We start from the raw sequence: 22,998 nt of genomic DNA, 5'->3' as shown, positions 1-22,998 counted from the left end.
GATGTTTCTAGTCTCTGCTGAGGGAGGGCAAAGCCTCTCTAGTTCTTCTCTTCCAAGTTACTGGACAATAAAGGATATGATTTATTAGGAAAAGAAGGCCAAGGAAATCCTGCCTCTTTACTGTTAGTTTCCTGGCTCTTAAGCTTCAACAACTTCCCAGCAAGAGAATTTGAGTTCCTCTGTTGCCCTACATTTGGGGCAGCAATTGCCTCAGTATTCACCACTCCCCGCTCCCCCTCCCACATTAGCATGTATCTCCAACTCACCTATTTTTCTAAATAATTCCTGTTCTACTATCAGCATGAATTAATTCATTTACATGCAGTTTTAACACATTTGTTCTCAGCCCCTGTGACTTCTTTGAGTTGCCTTGACTCCTGCAGCTCGATAGCTCTATGTCTTCCCTAGTGAAGTCCCAACATTATGGGATCACAAGCAAATTAAACCAAAACCAGGATCGGTATGGCTGGAAGTGAGAAAACTCATTGTTTAAAAACAGATTCAAGACCTTCTCCTTTCTCCCATGTAAGCATTTGAATTGGCCTTCCCCATGCTTGGCCTGTTTTATATGGAGCTGCTGATAATTGAAATACACAGAGACATTTGCTTTCAGAGGGGAAAACTGCCTATGAGAATTAAGATACCAGCTCACTCAACATAGGTCCTGAAAATTCTTGCCCCAGGCAGTATCAGCCTGTTCAGAGTCTAAGGACATCACAACTGAGAGCAACCTACATTACACAGGTTTTATTGTTTGACAGAAAAATTATCTCTGGCAGTATCACAGTCCAGATGTCCCAGAACAATAAATGATAAAACAAATAATAATTTTTTTGTATTTTAGAAACCATTTGATTTTAGCAGGATGCACACTTAAAAGTATAGAGAAGATGGACATGTATATACTCAAATATGTGTCCATGCTCACACATGCACATCTGAGTGACCATTCTTCCATGGGAATATTGATTTGGGGTATGACATATGCATGAAAAAAATTATAATAGAAACAGCAACTCAGGAAAGAACCCTGATGTATTTGCCAAGTGGCTCTAGGCAAGGACATCTCTCAGTGGAGTACTGTAAATGTATTCCTCTCCTAAGTCTATGAGAAAATAGCCTGTCATGAGTGGTATTCCAAGGAAAGGATTCATGTGTGTCATCATTGTCCTCTCATCTTCCTGCATTTGATAGCCTTTAGAGGATATGGCACCCAGAAAATTCAGAAAAAGAGTTCTGTTATGTCTGCAGTTTTAAAGAGAGAGACACTCATGATTAGGCACTAAAGGAATACCACTGAAGTGAGGTCCCATTTAATAATGCAGGACTTTAGAAAGGTGTTATGGGTATTTAGGAGTTGGACTCAAGGCAAGCAAACCAAGCTTTAAATCCTGAGTGATGATTACTGGTTGTATAACCTTGAGCTAATTAACCTTCTGGGTCTTTATTTCCTTGCCTATAAACTGGAAATATAATATTATCCACATACAAGTAAGAGGCTTAAATTAACTGATGCATATAAAGTACATCATGCCTAGTAAAAGTTACCTCTTATTATGATGATGATTCTCTTCCATCTGGGCTCATTGTCAGGAGAGGAAATTATAGGAAGCACCAGCATTGATTGACTGGACTCAAGGCCACAGCCCAGGTCTCCTACGGGCTTTGCTGGTTTTCTGAGGAGGAAAAGATTATGCTTGGAGAACCAGGAGGAATTATCCAAAGAGTCTAATTAGGTTCTGTGCTATCTGGGTTGGTGAGCAGAAATTCTGAACACTGGGGAGGGGCCTGGAATGGTGGGAAGCAATCACCAAATCACTGGGGTTACTCTCAAGTCGTGCCAGGGAAATGTGCTTCTGGAAGCATTCACAAAGGCCCACTCTGCCATCCCCAGGGCCATTCTGTGGTCCCCTTGCTGAGATGAGATGTTCATTCCATACTACACACACACACACACACACACACACACACACACACACACACAAATCGCCTTTTGGATAAAAGAGAACTGGATGATCTATGGGTGTTTTTGTCCTTAGCTCTCTGGGCTCAATCTCATGGTTACTGCATAGAACTCCTCAGAGACAGAAGTAAGCCAAAGTTTTAGACATTTCAAAAAAAAAATTGCTTACAGATTCTATTCTGAAAGGAAGACCTCTCAAAAGACTATCCTTCTCTTTAAAAGAAACCCTTCAATCTCCTGAAAGAGTTAGCTGCTAGATATTTTTAAATCATATTTTTATGGAACTTGTCCCCATCCCCCAAAATAAAAGAAATTAAAGTCAGGGTAGTCCATTTGAGAATGAGAAGGAACTTGGAAGATCCTGTAATCTAATCTATCTCTTTTTAAATTAAAGCCTCAGGAGCCTTTTAACAAGTGAAATGTTACTATGAAGTCCAAATTCTAAAACAGACAGAATGAGAGCCATTTCAAATGAAGCATACATGGAACCTTCTGATTTCCAGTGGTTGGGTCTCCCCATCCCCTGAATCACTTCCTCATTGTAGTCATGCAACACTCTCTGACAATCCCTACTGTGGCTTAGCTTCCCCATTTCAAAGATGTGGAAACTGAAGCTAGAGAAAGCACTAGACTGACCCAAATCATCATGCAATCTTCTGATCTGTAGGTGAACTATTTTTCTGTGTTTTTACTTGGCAGCACTAAAAAGACCATGATTTTAAAACATTCAACCTCCTTTCCCCCATCCCACCTGACCCTTAGATTCAGTACTGTCATTTACAATAAAATAAGTGATGGGTGGAATCTGTAATCCACAATTGTTAGTAACAAAAGCAGCACGTTTGATTCTCCTCTCCATCTTTTGCCTCTTAAATTTCTTTCTGAGTGGCCTATGTCGCAGTACTTTGCACAGATTAGTGTCATTGCAGTGTGCTAGCATATAAAACTTGAAAATATAAGGTAACTCTGTTGGTTTTTACTGTCATTTTTCAAGTTCACATGGCACGCTGCCATGACCCCAGTTCAGGCCTTCATCATCTCAGCCTGGATGGTGTGCGACTCCTTCACTGACATCCCTGCCTCCCATCCTTCTGCACACTGTTGCCAGATTCACCTTCTCAAAACACCTCTTTCATCATGTCACTCCCCTCCTCAATGGCTTCCCATTGCCCTGTGGACCAATTCCAAACCTTCTGTCTGAAAATTAAATAAGTCTCCAAAGTCTGGCCCTAAACTACCTGTCAAGCTGCTCAACACTCTTGGGGTGGCTCCTCTGTTCAAACAGGTTTGGTTCTGCCCCCAAGCCTGCCCTGGCCTTCTACCCTGAATTCTTCTGCCTTTATTCTGGAAATTTCCCTGCCTCCCATGCTTATCCATGTTGCGTTACACCCATCTTCAAGTTCTAGGTCAGGACATCCCTAGTGGACCATAAGCATTTGATAACTGTTAGCATTAATTTTATAACACTTCATTTGTTTTTCTAATTATATATTCTTATAAAATACTTTACTATTTAATCCTATAGACAACTTTATCGAGATATAATTTATGTATTACATGTAGCACATGTAAGAACTGTATTCCTTTTTTAAGACTGAATAATATTTCATAGTATAAAGGTACCAGATTTTGTTTATTCATTTACCAATTGATGGACATTGGGTTGTTTTCACTTTGGAGCCATTACAAATACAGGAACATTTGCATAAGTTTTTATGTGAAAATATGTTTTCACTACTCTTGGGTAGACACCTAGGAATAAATTTCTGGGTCCTACGTTAAATGAACTTTTCAATAAACTATTAAACTGCTTTCTTGGGGAGCTGTAGGAAGCTGTTTCATCTTACATTCTCAGCAGCAACTTCATTTGTTTGCTAATGAAAAGGGTTCACATTTTCCTACCACTTGCCAAAACTTACCATTTTCTGTCTTTTTAAATATGGTTATACTAGTGAATACAAAATGATATGACATTGTCATTTTGATTTGTATTTCCCTACTATGCTATTTCTTTTTAACAATACATTTGACCCCCACACATACCTTTCATTTGAATGACCCCTCCTTGAAACTAGCAATTGTCTTTCACTTCCTTCAAACAAAGCAGGTTTTTCATAACAATTACCATCAGAGGTAGGCATCAAAATATTAGTTATCTGTGAAGGAAGGAGAAGGGGATCCACATTAACATTAACATTATTTTGTGTATGGCATTTTTACATATATTATCTCATTTAATTTACAGGCTTCTAAATTAAATGTAAGAAATAGAAACCGCCTTAGAGATATTAAATCCCTTGCTTTTTAATAAAATGCTGAGCTGGGATTTGAACATGGTACTCTATACTCTTTCCTCTAAAGTCATATAAATAAAAACAGGTAAAATACCAGTAGGAAATTTTAGAGTGGAAAATACTAGCGTGGAAGGTGTCTACAAGATCTCATGTATTCCACATTGTTATATCATAATTAATATTTCTCTCTCTTTCAGTGGCTGTCGCTTTTCCAAGCCACTTTTCTCATATTTTGGTGAGTTTGAGAGTCCATACAAAAAACATTAGCCTATAGTTCCCTGAATTTTTATGCATTTGGCCTCTTTCTTTCCTCACCAGTGTTCCACGAGCTGCGGGGAGGGTACCCAGACTCGAAGTGCCATTTGCCGGAAGGTGCTGAAAACCGGGGTCTCCACAGTTGTCAATTCCACCCTGTGCCCTCCCCTGCCTTTCTCTTCCTCCATCAGGCCCTGCATGCTGGCAACCTGTGCAAGTGAGTATGTCAGAGCTCTGGGATGGAGACAGAACCCCACTTAGTAGCAGCCACTGTGCCGGGGCCTTCCCTAAACCCAGACCAGTGGCAGATTGTTGGGCAGCAGGGCCTTTGGAGGGCTGCAGGCTGGAGAGCTCAGCTGGAGGTGGAAAAGGAATCTTAATCACATGTGGCCAGGCTGAATTCTCTTCACCACAGGAAAAACAGTTTGTAGAGGGGAAAGTTCACTCGCTGGCATACAGAGATCTGGAAGCTAGAGGCAGCATATTACTAATGAAGTCTAATGTTATCCACTCTGGGGTTTTAAACTACTCTGAGCAGATTTGTTCTGTTCAATATTAATCCCTAGAGTTGTAAAGCTTCTGGACTCTCCTCACTGTAATTTAGGGCGCTGGCACTTTGCGGGACCTTAAGTAGACATTTAGTAGAAAATATTCCCCTTCTCTATCCTCTCTGCCTCTTTTTATGATCCTGATTTCTTCTTTCAAATGCTTTTAATGAGAGGAACTGCCTTTTCCCCAGGGCTCTGCTCTACCTAGGACCCTGCTCCTCAGCTTCCAGGACAGAAAGACCCAGTAGGGTGCTGCTTGGGGTGCCACAGCCTCTCATTAGTTCTCTGTTTGGGGGTAGTGGTAACTTGATGGTCCACAGCTGGTAGCCAGCTTCTCCTCTAAGCCATGAGGTGTTTGTTAATGATGGCCCTGGTCAAAATCACTGCCTAAGAGCTCTTTCCTTTTTGTCCCATTTGTCCCCTCTCACGGCTGCATCTCACTGCGGTTCTTCTCTGCTCTTGTCTTCTCTTCCTCGGTCTCTCTGGCATCCGTCTCATGCCAGGGCCTGGGCGGCCATCCACAAAGCACAGCCCTCACATCGCAGCTGCGCGGAACGTTTACATCCAGACTCGCAGGCAGAGGAAGCTGCATTTCATCGTGGGTGGGTTTGCTTATCTGCTTCCTAAGACGGCTGTGGTGCTCCGGTGCCCCACACGCAGGTTCCGCAAGCCCCTCATCACCTGGGAGAAAGATGGCCAGCATCTCATCAGCTCCGCTCACATCACAGTGGCACCTTTTGGCTACCTGAAGATCCATCGTCTCAGGCCCTCAGATGCGGGCATCTACACCTGTTCTGCAGGACCCGCCCGGGAGCAGTTTGTGATTAAGCTCATTGGAGGCAATCATAAGCTTGTGGCCCGGCCCCTGAGCCTGCGGAGTGAGGAGGAGGCCCTGGCAGTGAGGAAGGTCAGCCCCAAGGAGGCCCTGCAGACCCATAAGCACCAGAACGGGATCTTCGCCAATGGCAGCAAGGCTGAGAAGCGGGGCCTCCCTGCTGACCCAGGGAGCCGCTACGATGACATTGTCTCCCGGCTGCTGGAGCAGGGGGGCTGGCCCGGAGAGCTCCTGACTTCCTGGGAGGTGCAGGACTCCATGGAAAGAAACACGTCCTCAGAGGAGGACCCGAACGCCGAGCAGGCCCTTCTGCACCTGCCCTTCACCATGGTGACTGAGCAGAAGCGCCTGGACGACATCCTCAGGAACCTCTCCCAGCAGCCCGAGGAGCTGCGCGACCTCTACGGCAAGCACCTGGTGGCCCAGCTGGCCCAGGACATCTTCCGTAGCCACCTTGAGCACCAGGGCATGCTCCTCAAGCCCTCTGAGCAGAGGTTTCCCCCCGTGGCCATCCCTCCTCACAAACATGTGTCTGGCTTCAGCAGCTCCCTAAGGACCTCCTCCGGGGAGGCTGGGGGCGGCTCTCGCCGGCCACACCGCAAGCCCACCATCTTACGGAAGATCTCAGCTGCCCAGCAGCTCTCCGCCTCGGAGGTGGTCACTCACCTTGGGCAGACTGTGGCGCTGGCCAGCGGGACACTGAGTGTGCTGCTACACTGTGAGGCCATAGGCAACCCAAGGCCTACCATCAGCTGGGCCAGGAACGGGGAAGAGGTTCAGTTCAGTGACAGGTGAGCTGCTTGGTGGAAGAAGGGATGGGAAGAAGGGAGGGGAGGCAAGGGGCCACATCTTGCCCAAACCAGGCTGTTCACACATCCTTTGAGGTGTTTCCAAGGGTGGAGCTAGAGCACAGGGCCTGGGAATCTCCTCCTGGGTTTCAGGCCCTCTCTCAGCACTGATGGACTGTTGGAGCAAACACAAGGTATTTAATTTCTCTACACAGTATGTTCTTATCTTTATAAGGCAAAAGCAACACTGCCTACTCACCCCTATCCCCAGAGGATCCCAAAGATGAATGAGATACTCTCTGGATGACTTTGAACTTTTGGCAGAAAGATAACATTCCAGGCCAAGGCATTATTATGTTTCTACTCTGTGAGATGAACCACTGAAAAGTTTCAACACCAGGACACTCTCTCCATGTGTGGTCACATAGGGCTGGGGAGTGTGCAGCCAGCACCTGCTGCTCCCCATGAGTGAGCCTGTCCTCTCTCTGGACTGGACAAGGCTATCTATTCCAGAAAGCTTTTATTCCCAGTTGAACCTGTGATTAATTATTGTAATATCTCTTGGTGTCTCCATTTTGATGTGTCCTTATTGGGGTGGCAGCATCGTACCATTTACTGGTCTTCCTAGGCCACGGCCATTCATATTGTTAAAATCAACAGTGGTAGTAGAAAAATAAGAACAACATTTTTTAGCAGAACCTGTGTGCCAAGCCCTGTGCCACATGTTCTACATACTTTGTTTTTCTTTTACTGTCTGCAAGACCTTAATAATAACCGTAAGCAGCTGCTATTATAACTGAGTAGTTACTATCTACCAGGCAATCTCCAAGGTCCCTTCTACCTCCTCCACCCATTTACAAACAGCCACAGAAGGTTAAAATCCATATGTTGATTGGAATGAGGGAGAGTCTTCAACACAGTAACTTCAAAATTTGCTATACAAATCGCTTCTGAGTATCCCACAAACCAAGGGTCCAACAATGACATGAGTTTGAGAAGTGCTCAGTTAAAGCTAAACAGATGTATTTACTGCTGCATTTTATTTCTTTTTTTTAATATAGCACTTGATTTTTATTATAAAGGTAATAAAAGGGCTATCAAATGATATCCAGATCTATAAAGTAAAAACAGCAAGTCTCCCACATCCCTCCAATCCTATTCCTCAGGGCAATCACTCTTAATAATTTGATATACGTCCTTTTAGAATTTTTATGTATTTTATTGTATTATATAAAAATGTATATGCACACATAGGATTTGGATTTTTTAATGGGATATTAGTCATGTTCAGAAATTTGACTCGGTTTTTATTTCACATGTCTAGGAGATGTCATAATAGTAGTAGAGATCTATGTCACCTTTTTAACCACTGATTATTGTTCCTGAATACATTTAACTATCCCCCATCTGAAAATCATCTTGATTTTTTCCATTTTTTTAACTTTTTAAAGCATTCCAGTGTGTGTTGTGACTTTCTAAGTGGACAATAGAGAATGCAGTGTTTCCAAACTTATCCTTTGATCACTGAACAATTTTTTGGCTTAGTAATCTCAAGAACACCAATAATTCCAGAAGCATTTAGAAAGCACTGCCTTAGCCTTTTAGTTTGTACTTTGATGGGCACTGAGAGTCCAACCCTAACCCTAAGGTAGAGAAGGTGCAGCAGCATCTTTCTGGGAAAAGCAACATGGCAGCCAGCTGCTAAAGATACTAAAGTGTTGAACCTAAAACAACAGAGGGCACATCTTGGATCCCCAGTTACCCAGAATATTAATTGGGTGTTGGTGTAGCAATAGAGGGAAGGTATCGGGGGTCCAGGGACAAATAATTTTTGACATCATCAAGATTTCTTTTTCTAGATTAAGCCTTGAAAACACTTTTCAATGTATATTAGTTGCATGCAGTTAGGAAAAAAATAAGACATTTCTGTTTCTGATCTTTAGCATTATAATTTTTTCCATTTTTACTTGTGGCTGGCTGGTAAGAAATGTGAATGAAGCTTGGCTTTCTATATACTTTTCCAAGTTCTGTTTGAGAAAAAAGAGTGAGCAAATTGGCTGAGAGTGTGTAGGAGGCATGGGCTGCCACTGGGACTGCTTTGCTATGGGGTCTTGGTGACCTGCTCTGTGTTGGGTGTCATTGCTTGTCATTACTGCATCTGGTAGCAGTTCAGAACTACTTATTCATTTCTAACAGAAAAGTGCCAAAATACCCAATTGTATGATTCAGCCTGATTTTTTCTTAGTGTTCTCTGTGGGTCAGTAGGACTTTGTACTTTATTAAGGTAGACTATAAGTAGCCTGGACTAACAGGAACAGTTTAAGGTAGAAGGCAAGTGATTAAGAGAATTCTATCATTTCTCCAACTTTGAAATATGCCAAAGTTTCATTTAAAAGAAATTGGTTTTACTAAAGGATCACTAACAATTTAGATACAACTGTGTGTGTGTGTATAAAATTTACTAGTTGAAATGAAGTTCACATGATGCTCAGAAGCATATGTCAACTTCTCAAGCAGTGGTTTCCTGAGTATCCCTGAGTGTATCATGACAGGCTGTTTCATCATAATCCCCACTTTCTTCTTCCTTTATTCCACAAACATTCCAATATCAGAACCTATGTTTGATTCTGAGGATAGAGGAAAAGAAGACTAATTCCCTATTGATGAAATTCAACATCTAGTTGGAAAGCCAAAAAAACAAAGGCTGTATTAGAAGTGCTGAGCGAGAGGCACGCATAATTATTTATTCCATAAGTATGTATTAATCTTCCTCCTATATGCCAGCTATACATCAACTCACTGGGAACCCTGTGGTGAGTGAAGCAGGAACGAGGGTTTTCTGGTAGTTGGCATGCATTTCAAGTTCTGCTCAAATAACCCATCAGAGAGAGCTTCCCTAATCATTCTATCAAAAAGCACACCCCTCATCACTCTTTATCCCTTCAACTCTGCTACTTTATTACTAGAATTTATCATCATCTAATGTATAATGTATTTGCTGATTGCCTGTCCACGAGGACAGAGACTTTCTTCATTGCTGTATCCCCAGTGCTTGGGAGTCAAATAGGTCATAAATAGTCAATGAATTGATTTGTTAATGGAGCAAGACAACAAACACAGAAAAATAAGCCAGAAAATACCATCTACCAGTGTTTGGGGAGAAAATTAAAACAGAAAGGGTATAACTTGGTGACCACTTTAGACAGGTACTTTGTGAAGATTACATGTAAATCAAGTTCTGAATGATGACCAGTTTCCAGAATGTGATGTCAGGAAGAAGAGCCTGCCTGGACGAGGAAAAAGCAATGCAAAAACCCTACAGGGAAAAGAGTTTTGTGTGTTGAAGGAGCCTTAAAAGAAGGTCATCTGGCTGGAATGTGGGATGGGATGAGGCGTGAGGCTAACCAGAGTCCCAGAGAAGGAGTTGGGGTTTTAGTCTGAGTTCCAAGGGAAAATTTTGGAGGATGTTAGGCAGGGGGATTGTAGAGGAGCAGGAGTAGAACCTGGGAGGCTGCGGAGGGCTCCAGGGCATTATTCCCTTCAATGCCATAAATATTTTCTGGATAATACAGTGATAAGTATAAGGAAGTGAGATGAGAAATAAGAGCACTGCTCTCCAGAAACCAAAAAACACTTGAAGTGCTCTGCATGGAACTCCAACAGGCAGAGTACTTTTCTTTAAACTTCTGGACTTTTAACAACTGGACAGAGGGGGGTTCCCAAATTCAGTGCACATAATAATTACCAGGAACCTGTTAGAATGTAGACTCTCCCCTGGCCCCAGAATATCTTTCTGTAGTAGAAACCCATAATTTACATTTAAACAGGTTCCTCTACAGCTCCATAGCCAGAGCTCCCAGGACCACCTCTAGGAAGCACTGAAAGAGAAAAGAGGGGATAGTGAATCCCAAAGTAGAACTACATGCTAGATTTTAATCTTGTTAAAAGACTTGGTGGAGGTAGACAAGTCTCACTGCTGAAATGACCCTTTGGAACGGGGTGGGGGGGGCGGGGGGGCAGGGGGGTCACTCTCCTTTCCACACTCTCCTGTCCTCTTGCCTTCCCTCCCAATATTTCATTCACTTAGGTCTTTGAATTGGAGAGAGACCGGACTGTGAAAATGCAAGTGGCTGTGTATAAAAGAAGCAGAACGAGGAGAAGTTAGATTCCAAAACTACTGCCAGTTTTCTGGAAAAGTCCTGGACTGGTTGAAGGTTGAGATGGCTATGTGTGACCACTTGAGAAAAAGAAGCAGAACTGGGCTTCTCAGCACAGCCATCAGCTTGAGTTATCAGTTTTCTTCGAGGGCCTATGCCACCTGGGTTTTTTTTTGTTTGGTTGGTTTTTTGGTTTTCTTTCTTTTTTTTTTTTGTTTTTTTGTTTTTTTGTTTTTTTGTTTGGTACCAGGGATTGAACTCAGGGGCACTTGACAATGAGCCACATCCCTAGCCCTATTTTGTATTTTATTTACAGACAGGGTCTCTAAATATGCCAGCTATACATCAACTGAATTGCTGAGTGCCTCACTTTTGCTGAGGCTGGCTTTGAACTTGCAATCTTCCTGCCTTAGCCTCCCAAGCTGCTGGGATTACAGGCATATGCCACTTCCCTCGGATGCCACCTGGTTTTGAAAACAAGAGAATGTGGCCTCATTTTCTCTTTACTATCATTGCTGAATTCTCCCAGTTATATGGATCTGTAATTGACAGCTGTTACCATGCTGCTCGCTGCAAAATCCTCAAGAAGAGAATGTGCTAGATTCACGCCATGGGCCTTGTGCACTTGAAGCTACCTTCATGGTTTGAAACCATTAATAGTACAGCCCTGGAGTAGCCAACTTAAATCCCCCAAATAGTTTACATGTAGAATTCTATTTTCTATGTTTAACTCCCCAAGTTTATTGATCATGGATGTTTTAATATTTCCACTCAGTTTATTACAGAATTGGCTTCTCCTTGCCCCCCTCATGATCTAAGGCTGCATATAGCATACACTTCTCTCCGAAAAGGTTCTTCCCTCCCCAACAAGTTTCCTCTTTGGTCAGAAGTTTCTTCTTTCTGACCAAAGAAGAAACTTGTCTCTGTCAAAACATCCCTTATCTGATTGGACTTCTCAGCAGCATTCTGCACCAACTAAGCACCTCTTCTTAAAAACACTTCTTTTGATACTTTGAAAACCACATGAACTTGGTTTTCTTCCTACTTCTCTAGCTGTTCTTTCTCCTTTCTACAACCACTCTTCAGAGGAGACCTCTTATCTAGAGTCTCACTCAACATGCAGTAGTGATGTCAGTAGCTCCTGTGTTCCCCTTTATGCTAGTGATTCCCACATATGTAGCACCAGACCTAACCTCTCTTTTGATTCAAATATGCTACCATATCCAGGTGCTTCACAAATAGGTCATCTCATTATATCTAAAACTAAACTCCTGAATCCCTGTCTCAATAAGGAATAGCCCTGTCCATTCGTGCCAGAATATTTTTCTTTCTTCTTCATCTCCCAATCTGGACTCTCTGGCTCCTCAGGAGCCCTCTCATCCTCCACTTCCCTCTTATCTGTATACCTCTGCTCAGGTTTGCCTTTGTCAACTCTAATTGCAACAATTTCTTAGCTACAGGGCTGCCTTCTTTAGAGCAAAGGATAACAAATTACAGCCAGTGGCTTTAACATCTTTTAAAGGGTTATGAACAATGGCTTTTTAAAGATTAATAAAAGAGCCAATGAAATTGAGCACAGAGCTATTAAGTTCACTTGCTCAAGGTCTCATGCTTAATAAGTGGTAGAGCTGGAATTTGGACCTGGGTTATATAAAGAGTTATTAAAAGAATAGCTTTTGCTTTTTTAAAGGGACTACTAAAAACAAAAGTTAGAATGTAGAACAAGGACAGCAGTGGTCCTCTGTGAAGCCTAATGTGTTTACTCTCTGTCCCTTTACTGCCCTGTGTTCTAGACGATTCACCATGCTACCCCAGAACACCTTTCCAGCAAACCTATTCCTACTGTCCCCAAGCCTAAACCTCTTTAATGACTTGCCATCACCTGTACATAGGTCCAAATGCCTTTGTGTGACATATAAGGCCTTTTATCTTCTAACCTGTACCTATCTCTCTGGCTTCATCTCTTACCATATCCCCTACCTATGACATTGATCCCTGCTCTCCAGCAATGCCCCATTACTTGCTGTTTATGAATTTACCTGGGACCATCCAACCCACTTTGTCTGGCTAATTCTCTCCTTCCTCACAGGGAGCCTACCCCTGTGGAACCCAAGGGTCCTGATGAGCCCTCTAGTACCCACATAGCACCCTACCCTATACTCCCTTACCACTGATTTGAATTAGCTGTTTGGTTTTTTAAAATTACCCTCTGGATTATGTCAGTCTCCTTCCAGGGCAGATGTTTAAGAATGTGTCTTAATCATATTTTCTTCAGAATTCTAAAAACAGACACTCAACAGATGAAAAACTGAAGAATGAATAAACAAAGAAATGGATAGATGAATGCCAGCATTTAGGAAAAAGGTTTCCTAATTTCTGGGAGGCTGTGGTCTGCACCGCTTTGCAGACTTGCAACCATGTCAGAGTTCCAGAGTGATACACACTCTTAAATAAGCATTTCTGCCTTGCCTATGTGTTCTCCACTACATAAGTTTCAGGGAACCCAGATTCTAGCAAACAAAGTTGTACATTTTGAAAAGCATTGCTGTACGGTGAATAAGTACAAAGAGTAAATACCTTATGGCATCCAGACCATATTTCTATCACAGCGAGACCCATGGATAAATCTTCATGGTCATCATCAGTATAGCTAACATTTATTGAGCACTAACATTGAGTTTCAGGTGTGCATATATTCTTACAATAAGCTTTTAAGGTTACTATCCCAATTTTACAGATGTTGAAATTGAGGCACAGTGATGTTAGATTAACTTGCGCAAGTTTTCACTCAATGAATGTAGAGCTAGAGTTTGAACCCAAAGCATTCTGACTCTAGGAAGTATTCCTTTTTTACTGTTCACTTAATGGACTTGCCATTGTTTTATAACAAAATCATTGGTGTCAAGTAAACCTAGCATAAAATTAACATTCAATATTCCTGCCAGGTGACTTCCAACTTATGAGGCTCTCATTTTCATTTCTGCATATTTGTTTTAGGGACAGCCTTTTCTTCTATAGGCAGCTCTACCTTAATATATACCCAACCAGCTATAAATACTCATATTGTAAGGCATACTGAGCACTCAGTAAACCTTGCAGTGGTCACATCTATCTGTGTGTGTTTACAGTTAATGGTCTATGCATGTGTGTTTAGAGACTAAGACTATAAACAGGTTGAAGCTAAGTTACTCCTTGATTTTCAGTTGCTTTGGATAAATACAAAACTTGTCACCACTTTTTCAGTTGAGATTCAAGTAAAAGCTATCTCTAATTTGCATTTAGATACAACATATACCACACCTCTAGCTAAAAAAATATGGTAAATAACCCTTCCCCCATCTGATACCAGGAGGCTTACATAATGTGGACAAACACATTCAATATTTTTATCAGAACCCAACTCTAGAAAAAAATACCTTTAAGGACAGTGCTGACTATAGAAAAGAAAAGTCAGATTCTCCAAAATTGTCACCCTAGGTTGTATTACCAAATTGGGATGAAGATTGATCTTTTCCTCTAAGAAAGATATAAATATTGCTGACAGCATCACACTGTCAGGGTAATCTTTGCTCACTATTTAACACTATCAGGTCAACACTGAGCTGACAGTCACATAATAACCACAGTACAGCTGATCACGTCGTAAAGCATTTATACAGGACTTTCCTTAAGGTTGTGGGAGTTTTCAAAAGGAATGCAGGTGAACATTAAAAAAAGTAATAACAATATGAAACTAGATAATTTGAAAAAAAATATTTATTTCTCCTTAAGGATAGGATATAACTCATGAATGATGTTCTACTTACATGGAATGGAGAAAGGGCTAATGCCAAGGAGTTTCTGCCTTTTAATCACTAAGCCTATTCCTGTTTGCTTCCTCTTTTGAGTCTAGGTGTTTCCACCTTATTTCCTCCTGCTCTCTTCACCTGGAGGCACACCTGATGCTATATCAGTTAACACAGAAGCCCATAGCAGTAGAAAATAGTAAAACTGAATCAGAGCAACTTAGGCACAGGTCCTAGTTCTGCCACTTCATATTAGAATCCACCTGAATCTCTCAGAACCTTGGTTTTCTTGCTAGTTAAATGATACTAACAAAGCCAGGCACTAAGTTTTATTTTTCCCTTCAGAATAGCAAGGATGTGGGTATATTAGTCTGCTTTCCATCACTGTGACAAGATCCCTAAGATGATGAACTTAAAAACTACAAGGGTTTATTCTGGCTCGCACTTTTGAAGATTTTGTTCTATGGTCATTTGTTGCTGTTGCTTTGAGCCTGTGGCAGCACAGTATATCATGGCAGGACCACATAGCAGAGGAAGTTGCTCATCTCATGGCAGCTGGGAAGTAGGGAGAGAAAGGGGTTCCAATATCCCCTTCAAAAGTACACCCCAGTGACATAACTTCCTCTCACTAGACCCCACTGCTTAAAGGTTCTGCCACTTCCCAATAGTGTCACAGGCTGATGACCAAACCTTTAACACATGGACCTTTGGGGGACACTTATCTACATCATAGTAGAGGAGAACAGAAATAGTGTCATAATGGATACTCATTTGTCAGCATCCATAATCATTATCAGCTAGACATAGGTCCATTGTATCACACCATCTTCCAGGACATCACAAAGAAAGAAGCTTTGCTATTATTGCAAGGATCATTGGGCAGTTGTTTAAAGAGTTGGGGTAGAAACGTATTCAAGGGAAACAACATGATGCAAGATCATCAGCCAAATCCAGGCATCAGGAGAGGATGCACACATCCTACTGATATTTTTTTGCTATCATTTCTGATCCAGCAAGAAAGAGAAATCTGTAGCCTCTGAAGTCTTACACTTGCCAGAAAGCTTTGGACAGTATTCCAAAGTGGTGTTGAATAGGAGATGAATCAAGAACTATTTGGAAAGCATTAACTTGGGCAACACAAAGTGTCCACAGATGGAAACTTCTCAGAATGGAAGAGAGAATCAGAAGGGAAATTCCTCCAGGGTCAATTTCAGAACCACAGTTGTGAATAATGCTATATATAAAAGTCATAAGCCCATGAAATGCAGTTTCCAAGTTTGCAGATAATATAAAAACTGGAGGCAGGGAAGATAGGGAAGGAAAAATAAACCAGTTTCAATTTGGTTTGGCTTGTTTCCTTTCCAGAACTAAAGGAAATGGAGATGACAAATGTTTTTCCCAGTTGAAAAGTTTAAGGATAGCAAGGCAGGAAAATAGGGACCATCTCAATAAATATATAAACTCAGCAGAAGGAAAGTAATGGAACTCAATGCAAAGGTCACAGAAATGACCATTGGGCATCAGGCAGGTAGGAGCATCAGAGAACACTAGACAATTTGTGACGACTCTTACAGTAAGAGTAAGGCTCTAAGTCAGAACTGTCTAATCTCTGAAGGGTTTGGAGATCTGCAAAGATCCCACTAGCAATGGGCTTATTCTTCTAGAAGGGTGGTCTTAGCAAATGGCAGATAAAATAGTTAAGTTTGGGGGGGGGATTATTTGTTTTTTGTTGTTTTTTGTTTTCTTCATTCATTTTGTATAAATAAAGAAATTACTGGGACAAACGAAGTGAAAATTCTTTTATGTCGAGGTCAGACATCCACATGTTTACCATTTTTTCACTACTTTTTTCTTAAAAGGGGCCAAATAGTAAACAATTTTGGATTTGTAGGCCATCATATTTCTGTCCCAATTCTGCCTTCATAGTGTGAGAGCAACCATAGACAGTACTTAACTTGTATGGCGGAGTTCCAATAAAACTTTATTTACAAAAGCAGGAGACAGCTGGAGTTTGAAGATCCCCTATTCTAAGTTAATAGGAAATCCAGCCACAGTCATTTCATGCAGAGGATAGGAGTTTGAAATGAAATACCAGCAGGCAGAAAAAGCTACACACATTAGCAAATTCACGATTTCATGAATTTCTAAAAAGAAAGAAGCTAAAAATGTTGGCAAAAAGCATGAGGACAGGGTTAAGAATGTGTGGTCAGGTGGCCTTTCCCATTCCAAAAATATTTTCTATACTTCCATCTAAGCAATAGTGAAGCTTCCAGCATTAAATAACTCTTAGTTGGCAAGTACATTAAAAATAGCAAAGGTTAAAAAAAATTGCCCTAGCCAAATGGTGATATGAAACTCTTCATGAACCTCAAATCAGTTCCCCAAAGTATCTGTACAAAATAAAACTTCCTTGCAAGCTTCTGGGCTACTATAATTTTTGGTTTCAGAAAAAAAAATATTCTTGCTCATAGAGGAGGTCTTCTCACAGCATTCCTTTTACCTCATGCTTCAAACTATTTAAAATCCAGACTTCAGTGATTGTCCATTTCCTTGAGTAACTACATACCTTGGCACAAATTACCCCCCACCAGAAATGAGGCCAAACCACATGTCTTCCTATTATGATGCCTCAGTGGATGCCGGGATGTGGTCAGTTTAAGAAAAGGTCAAAGGTCATTTCCCATTCCTGATTTCACTCATGCACCAGCTACACAAATTACTTTTATGAGCCTCCTCTCTGAAATGGGAAAATAATATCAATCTAGTAACTTGATAGTGAGAATAAAATGATATAAAGCATATATACTTGTCTAATAAATATTGGTTCCCATTCCCCCTTTGTGGTAGGTTTTATCCTAATCTAGGGAATCCCTAAGCAGGAAAAGAAAGTTTTCAATTCAGGATAAGGAAAAAAACATCTCTTCCTATAAGTAGGAGTTTGGAGCCAATGGTCCTTACTCAGATTGCTTTAAATTTACTTATTTGCTTATGAGTTCACTATTTTCCAACTCTCATTCTTTTACTCTTGTTACTTATATACTTTCCTGAAATTGCGGGATTCTGGCTACTTTTTTAGTGTCTAAAATTTCAGAGTTTAGTTAATAGTGTTAAAACAGTTACGGAATAACTAGTTGTCCTTATTCAGACATTCCTGAATCAAGAATAGAATTAAGGCAGTTAGCAATCCAATGTGCCCTGTGGCCTTTGTTCTCCACAGCTCTTTCCCATGCTCTGGTTTCTCAAACAGAAAACCCTTTGCTCTTTCCCTATATCCCTGGTCTATGCTTTTTCCTTGAAATCCCTACATTTCTCAATCATTCACCTATGCTAAACAGCTCCTCACCACAGCCAGAATATGTAGCACAAAGAATGAATACTAATGATGATGGCGAAGTCAACAACAGCTGCAATAACAAAATAATACCCTACCTATCAGCAACCTGCGTTTTCCTATGTAATTTAAATACATTAACTCATGGAATCTTCACAACATCCCTAGGTAGGTTCTACAGTTCTCATTTTATAGATGAAAAGACTTTGTCACTGGGAAATTTAGTAATTACTGGCCCAAGGCATCAAAGCTACTAAGTGGTAGACCTGGGTTAGAACCCAGTTAGTATGGCTCTTGAATTTGAGCTCTGGTTCACTCTCCATTGTGTGCTATATTATAAATATGGTCACTTCAGCCCTATTGCTTTGAAGGTAACTAAACAAGTACTGATTAAGTATTTAGCAGGCCAGCAGCATAGTGAATTCTGAAGACAGAACTATAAAATAGTGAGAGAGTCCCCACCTTTGAGATAATAATTTATTCTCTGAGAAAATGAGATGCTGTATTTGGAAATGACTTTGTAGAGTGGCTTAGAACAACTGGAAGATCAGGATAGGGTTGGAATTTTGTGGATTGTGGTGGCACACAGAGATAGAGCTTGAGTTAGTTCTTAAGGGATGGCGATGTTTTGGAAGGGTAGACAGGAGAACAGACAACCTGCCTTTTTGTCCAAAGCTATTGACAAGGAGAGTCAAAGAGGCCATCTTGACTAGGATAAGAAATGTGTTCTAGGATGTGGAGCAGATAAGTTTGAAAACATGTGGAAGCTACTGTTAGGAAGAATATACCCATGATTCTCAGCTTCCAGTTCTATGTTGGGTCCCAAAATGTTTTTAAGAATGCTTACCTGTTAGGATAAAATACCTAAGGTGGCACAATATTGGTCCATATAGTAGATGGCATTTCTGATGGGAAATTCCTAGGTAGGTGCTACAGTTCTCATTTTATAGATGAGAAGACTTTGTCACTGGGAAGCTACTTGGTTATCACTGCCTATACCATTAAGAAACAATAAGCAAACAAACAAACAAAACCCACCAATTTATTAAACATGATACTTAAATGGGCCTTTTTACTTGCAAAACTTTAAGAATGAGTTTATATGCTCTTCTATATACTCTTCACAGAAGCTCTTTCAAGCCAGTATTATCTCCAGTTTACAGTAGGAACTTAGACGCTCACATAGTTGAATGGCTTGCCCAAGACCACAGGACCCCAGACTGGAGTCTAAGTCCCTTGAATCCAACTTTAGAAGTTTTTCCCTTCACACAGCAGCTTCTCGTGGTTGGTCAAGGAGGTCAATTTGAAAAGAGGGCTTGCATAAGGCAGTGGTATTCACACTTGAGAGAAGAATCAAAAAGATATCATGATGCCACCCTGCTTGCAGAATTGCTCAAGACTTTGTACACCCAGAGCTGCCTCCTTTAAGTAAGATACCTTTATCACAGCACATTGAAAATACAGAGGTGACTTAACCTCAAGGAGATTGTACTTGGCCATGAACATCTTGTCCATATCATATGCCCATGTATGACAAGGATTTTTATTTATATAATGAAAACAATTTTTGTAGTCTCTCAAGTGGTCCTTACTTAACTGTAGAATGCTTTAAAAGACATGCTGTCACAAAGAAGCTTATATGTAAAGGACCCAGAAAAGCAAACTCCTCCTTTACTTCCTGGCTAAAAGCATGGGCAAATAAATAAAGCAATTAGTTTTAGCCCAGTAAACCAGAAGGGAAGTGAGATGCGGGTGTGGAAGGAAAGCAGGGAGTATTTAGTATACCTAATATGACCACAGTACCATTTGCTGCGTAGGTCTTAATTACGTCCATTCCATGTCCCCTCATTTTCTGATTTCTTAAATTCCAAAACAACCCCAGAGAGATTTTTCTGGTTTTGCTTGGAAAGCAACACAATGTTTTTCTGCCTACACATTCTAAAACAGGCCTGTCAAATTTTAAACCTAAACACAAGATGACAGAAATCAGCTACTAACAAATTAAGTTAAATTAATAAAGTAGACGCCTGGAATACAAGGAAATTATTTTTTTTTCCAGGAATCTTTTTCCTATGATGCCAGGCTAGATACAGAGGCTGAAGAAAACCTCCATCTCCACAGCAGGCCCTGCTTTTCTTTGCCATGCTTCCTAGAGAGCCCAACATGGAAACATTCCAGAACTACTGCTCCCCCTAGTGGCAGCCTCCAACCACCACCCTCCCATTTTCCAATTTAATGGGCATATTGTCACAACACTAGGAGTCAAATCCTCTCCTAGACTTAAAAGGATGTATGCCTTCATAGATTGCTAGCAAAAGGGACAGAATATTCGAATGGGCCAAATGTGCAGGGTACGCTTATGGGCAGCTTTCTGATTACAAGAAGAAAGCATGACTAAACAGTTGAACTTTCTGGTAGTCTCAGAGGTATTGGGGAGATGGGTGGGGTGTCACAAGCAAGAAAGCCTATTTCAAATCCTAACTCTGACTCCCCCTTCAGAGAGCTGTGTACACTTGAGCCACAGAACTCAGTTTTGGTTTTGGGGTTCTTTTTTTTTGGGGGGGGGGGGATTCCAGAGTTCAAATTTGGGCACTGGACCACTGACCCACATCTCCAGCTCTATTTTGTATTTTATTTAGAGACAGGGTCTCATTGAGTTGCTTAGTGCCTCACTTTTGCTAAGCAAAGCTTTGAACTCATGATCCTCCTGCCTCAGCCTCCCAAGCCGCTGGGATTACAGGTGTGTGCCACCTTGCCCAGCAGAGAACTCAGTTTTATGAATAAAATTTATAGGATTTGTTCCATGTGTATTTTATCTTAATAATTAAGATTTTTATGAAGGTCAACACTATTCACCATCCAGGATTCCAGCATTACTAACAAAGGGCACTGGAAGCACCAGAGCACAGTGTGGAAGTTCTCTACCTACCTTATTTTAGCAATCCCTTCTGCTCAGTAGGAAATATATACTGGGTTTTAGAAACTAATAAACTGAAATATAGGAAGTAAAGAGATTTGCCAGTGACCATTACTTAAATCACAGAAGAACCAAAATAAAGTTCAAAAGAATTCTCTTCTAGTATTCTGCTCAAAGTGTTCAATTTAAGAATCCTTTTTTTTTTTTTATCAAAAAGAGAGATGTTAGCTGGGCACATTGGTGTATGCCTATAATTCCGGAGACTCAGGAGTCTGAGGCAAGAGGATTGCACGTTCAAGGCCAACCTTAGCATTTTAGTGAATCAGTAAGCAATTTAGTGAAACGGGGTCTCAAAAGGGCTAGGAATGTAGCTCAATGATGGTAGAACACCCCTGAGTTATGTCTTCAATAACCTCCTCCCCCTCAAAAAGAGATGTTGCTATTTGAAGGAAGCCATCTATCCTAATGGGTTTGGAGACTTAGTTAGTTTTAATCCCTACCTTTTCAGTGTGATGAAACTGAATAGTGATCTGTTAAGTTCAATCATCCTGAGTAATCAGTTCAATTGAAATTTGATTATGCCTTCTTTCATTATTCTTATTTGGAAATTATTATGGAAGCATACATATTCTTGAAACATCATAAAGATCTAAATCATAAAGTCAAGTTTATTTTTTAATATAAAACAGCTTGAACACCTGTAGAGACTTAGAATGATATTGCATTACGTTGCATCTGATAAGATTCCTTTAGAAAAGAGTGATGCTGTTTTCTAAAGTATTACATGACCTACCAATGATAAGCAAATAGTGTAGTATAGTCATCTTTCTCTTATTAGCTTCTTGGAAATAAACTAACATATAATGTTTGCCTTTGGGGAAAAAAAAAAGCTCATGTTTGATGATGGATGAGTGAGTGAATGCAGGGGTGAGCTCCATCACAATCTCGCACAGTTTTTCTTTTATCCCACACTCAGTTCCAATCCTTACTCAATGCCACAGAATCTCTACTGTCCCCAGTAATGTGATGGTGGTTTAGAATGGTACTGAATCAAGCACAAACCCTCCAAAAGCTTCCCTGTAGCTAAGATGTCCTATTTCCCTCCCCATCTTACCAGCACTGCTGTACATAACTAGATTGATTGGATGTAAGCCTTGCTTCCCCTGCTGCCTGCCCTTCCTCGGGCAGGAGGTAGAAGTAAGCCAAGCAGTAGGCCCAAGGCCAAAAGCAGAGTGGAGAAGGCCTGACTCAGGGCCAGACTGGCTACCCACCCCAGGATGATTGAGAGGTGACCAGAGGTGCTGCTGAACTGCAAATGCCAGAGAGTCTCAGGAGACCCAGCAAGAGAAATAGAAAAGAAAGGAAAGAATTGTCTAGTGGGAGAATGTTGCTGGGGCAGGAGATCTGGTAGTCTTAAATTCACCACGCAGTCTTATGAGTTCCCCTGATTTAACTGTTTTCCTTTCTTTATTGAAAAACAACCCCTGTTGCCTGCTTGCCTCCTAGGGATGGATGTTAACATGGTATTGAGTAACCAGTTCTTTGAGATTTTTGAAACTAGGGAAATGGAAAGAATCATTAAGATGGAAATGATTGACTCAAGGAGCCCAGAAATCTCCCCAAAACCATCTCTGTGAATGCTCTGTCAACTTAATGCCCTGCCTGGCCCAAGCACTGATCTCCAACCCTATCCTCACCAACCCTCCTAGGTTCCCCATCAACATACACATTCCAGTTACTGTCATCCTCACCAAATCACCAAGACATCAGCTTCAAGCCATTGTTAGTCACTAATCTGCTTAATTGACATAAAGAAGCAAGTAGTTCCTAGAAATGGGGAAAAAAATCTAGAAAAGAAAAATCAGTAAACTGAGATTGAAAGGGTTTTGAAGTTTGTTTTAGGCACTTGCAGTTTGATTCTTGTAATTCTTTTGGGGTAAAAATAATATCTGATCTAGACTAATTGTTCTGGAATTGTTTCTTTATGACACAAAAGGACAAGTTTTCCCTTTATTCTGCTGGACACTTTCTTTACAGAAAGCCCTCTGTAGTATTATGGGAAATGAAAGCAATAAATAAGACCTGAGTTTTGTGCTTCATAGTATTTATAGTCTAATGAAGACTG

General features: G+C 41.0%; 1 protein-coding gene across 4 annotated transcripts in view; it reads left to right on the top strand.

The window, feature by feature from the left end:
• The window catches only part of Adamtsl1 (ADAMTS like 1), a 905,649-nt gene that overhangs the window by 799,527 nt on the left and 83,124 nt on the right, over positions 1 to 22,998 (top strand). For all 4 annotated transcript variants that reach the window (XM_048783907.1, XM_048783906.1, XM_048783909.1 and 1 more), the window contains 2 exons: positions 4,576 to 4,729; positions 5,564 to 6,686. In XM_048783907.1, the coding sequence (XP_048639864.1) occupies positions 4,576 to 4,729; positions 5,564 to 6,686 (1,277 nt within the window). The remainder of the gene's footprint in view (positions 1 to 4,575; positions 4,730 to 5,563; positions 6,687 to 22,998) is intronic.

The sequence above is a fragment of the Marmota marmota genome, unplaced genomic scaffold, assembly GCF_001458135.2.
Source record: "Marmota marmota marmota unplaced genomic scaffold, marMar, whole genome shotgun sequence".
Classification (NCBI taxonomy): Eukaryota; Metazoa; Chordata; class Mammalia; order Rodentia; family Sciuridae; genus Marmota; species Marmota marmota.
This window is presented reverse-complemented; position numbering and strand designations above follow the sequence as displayed.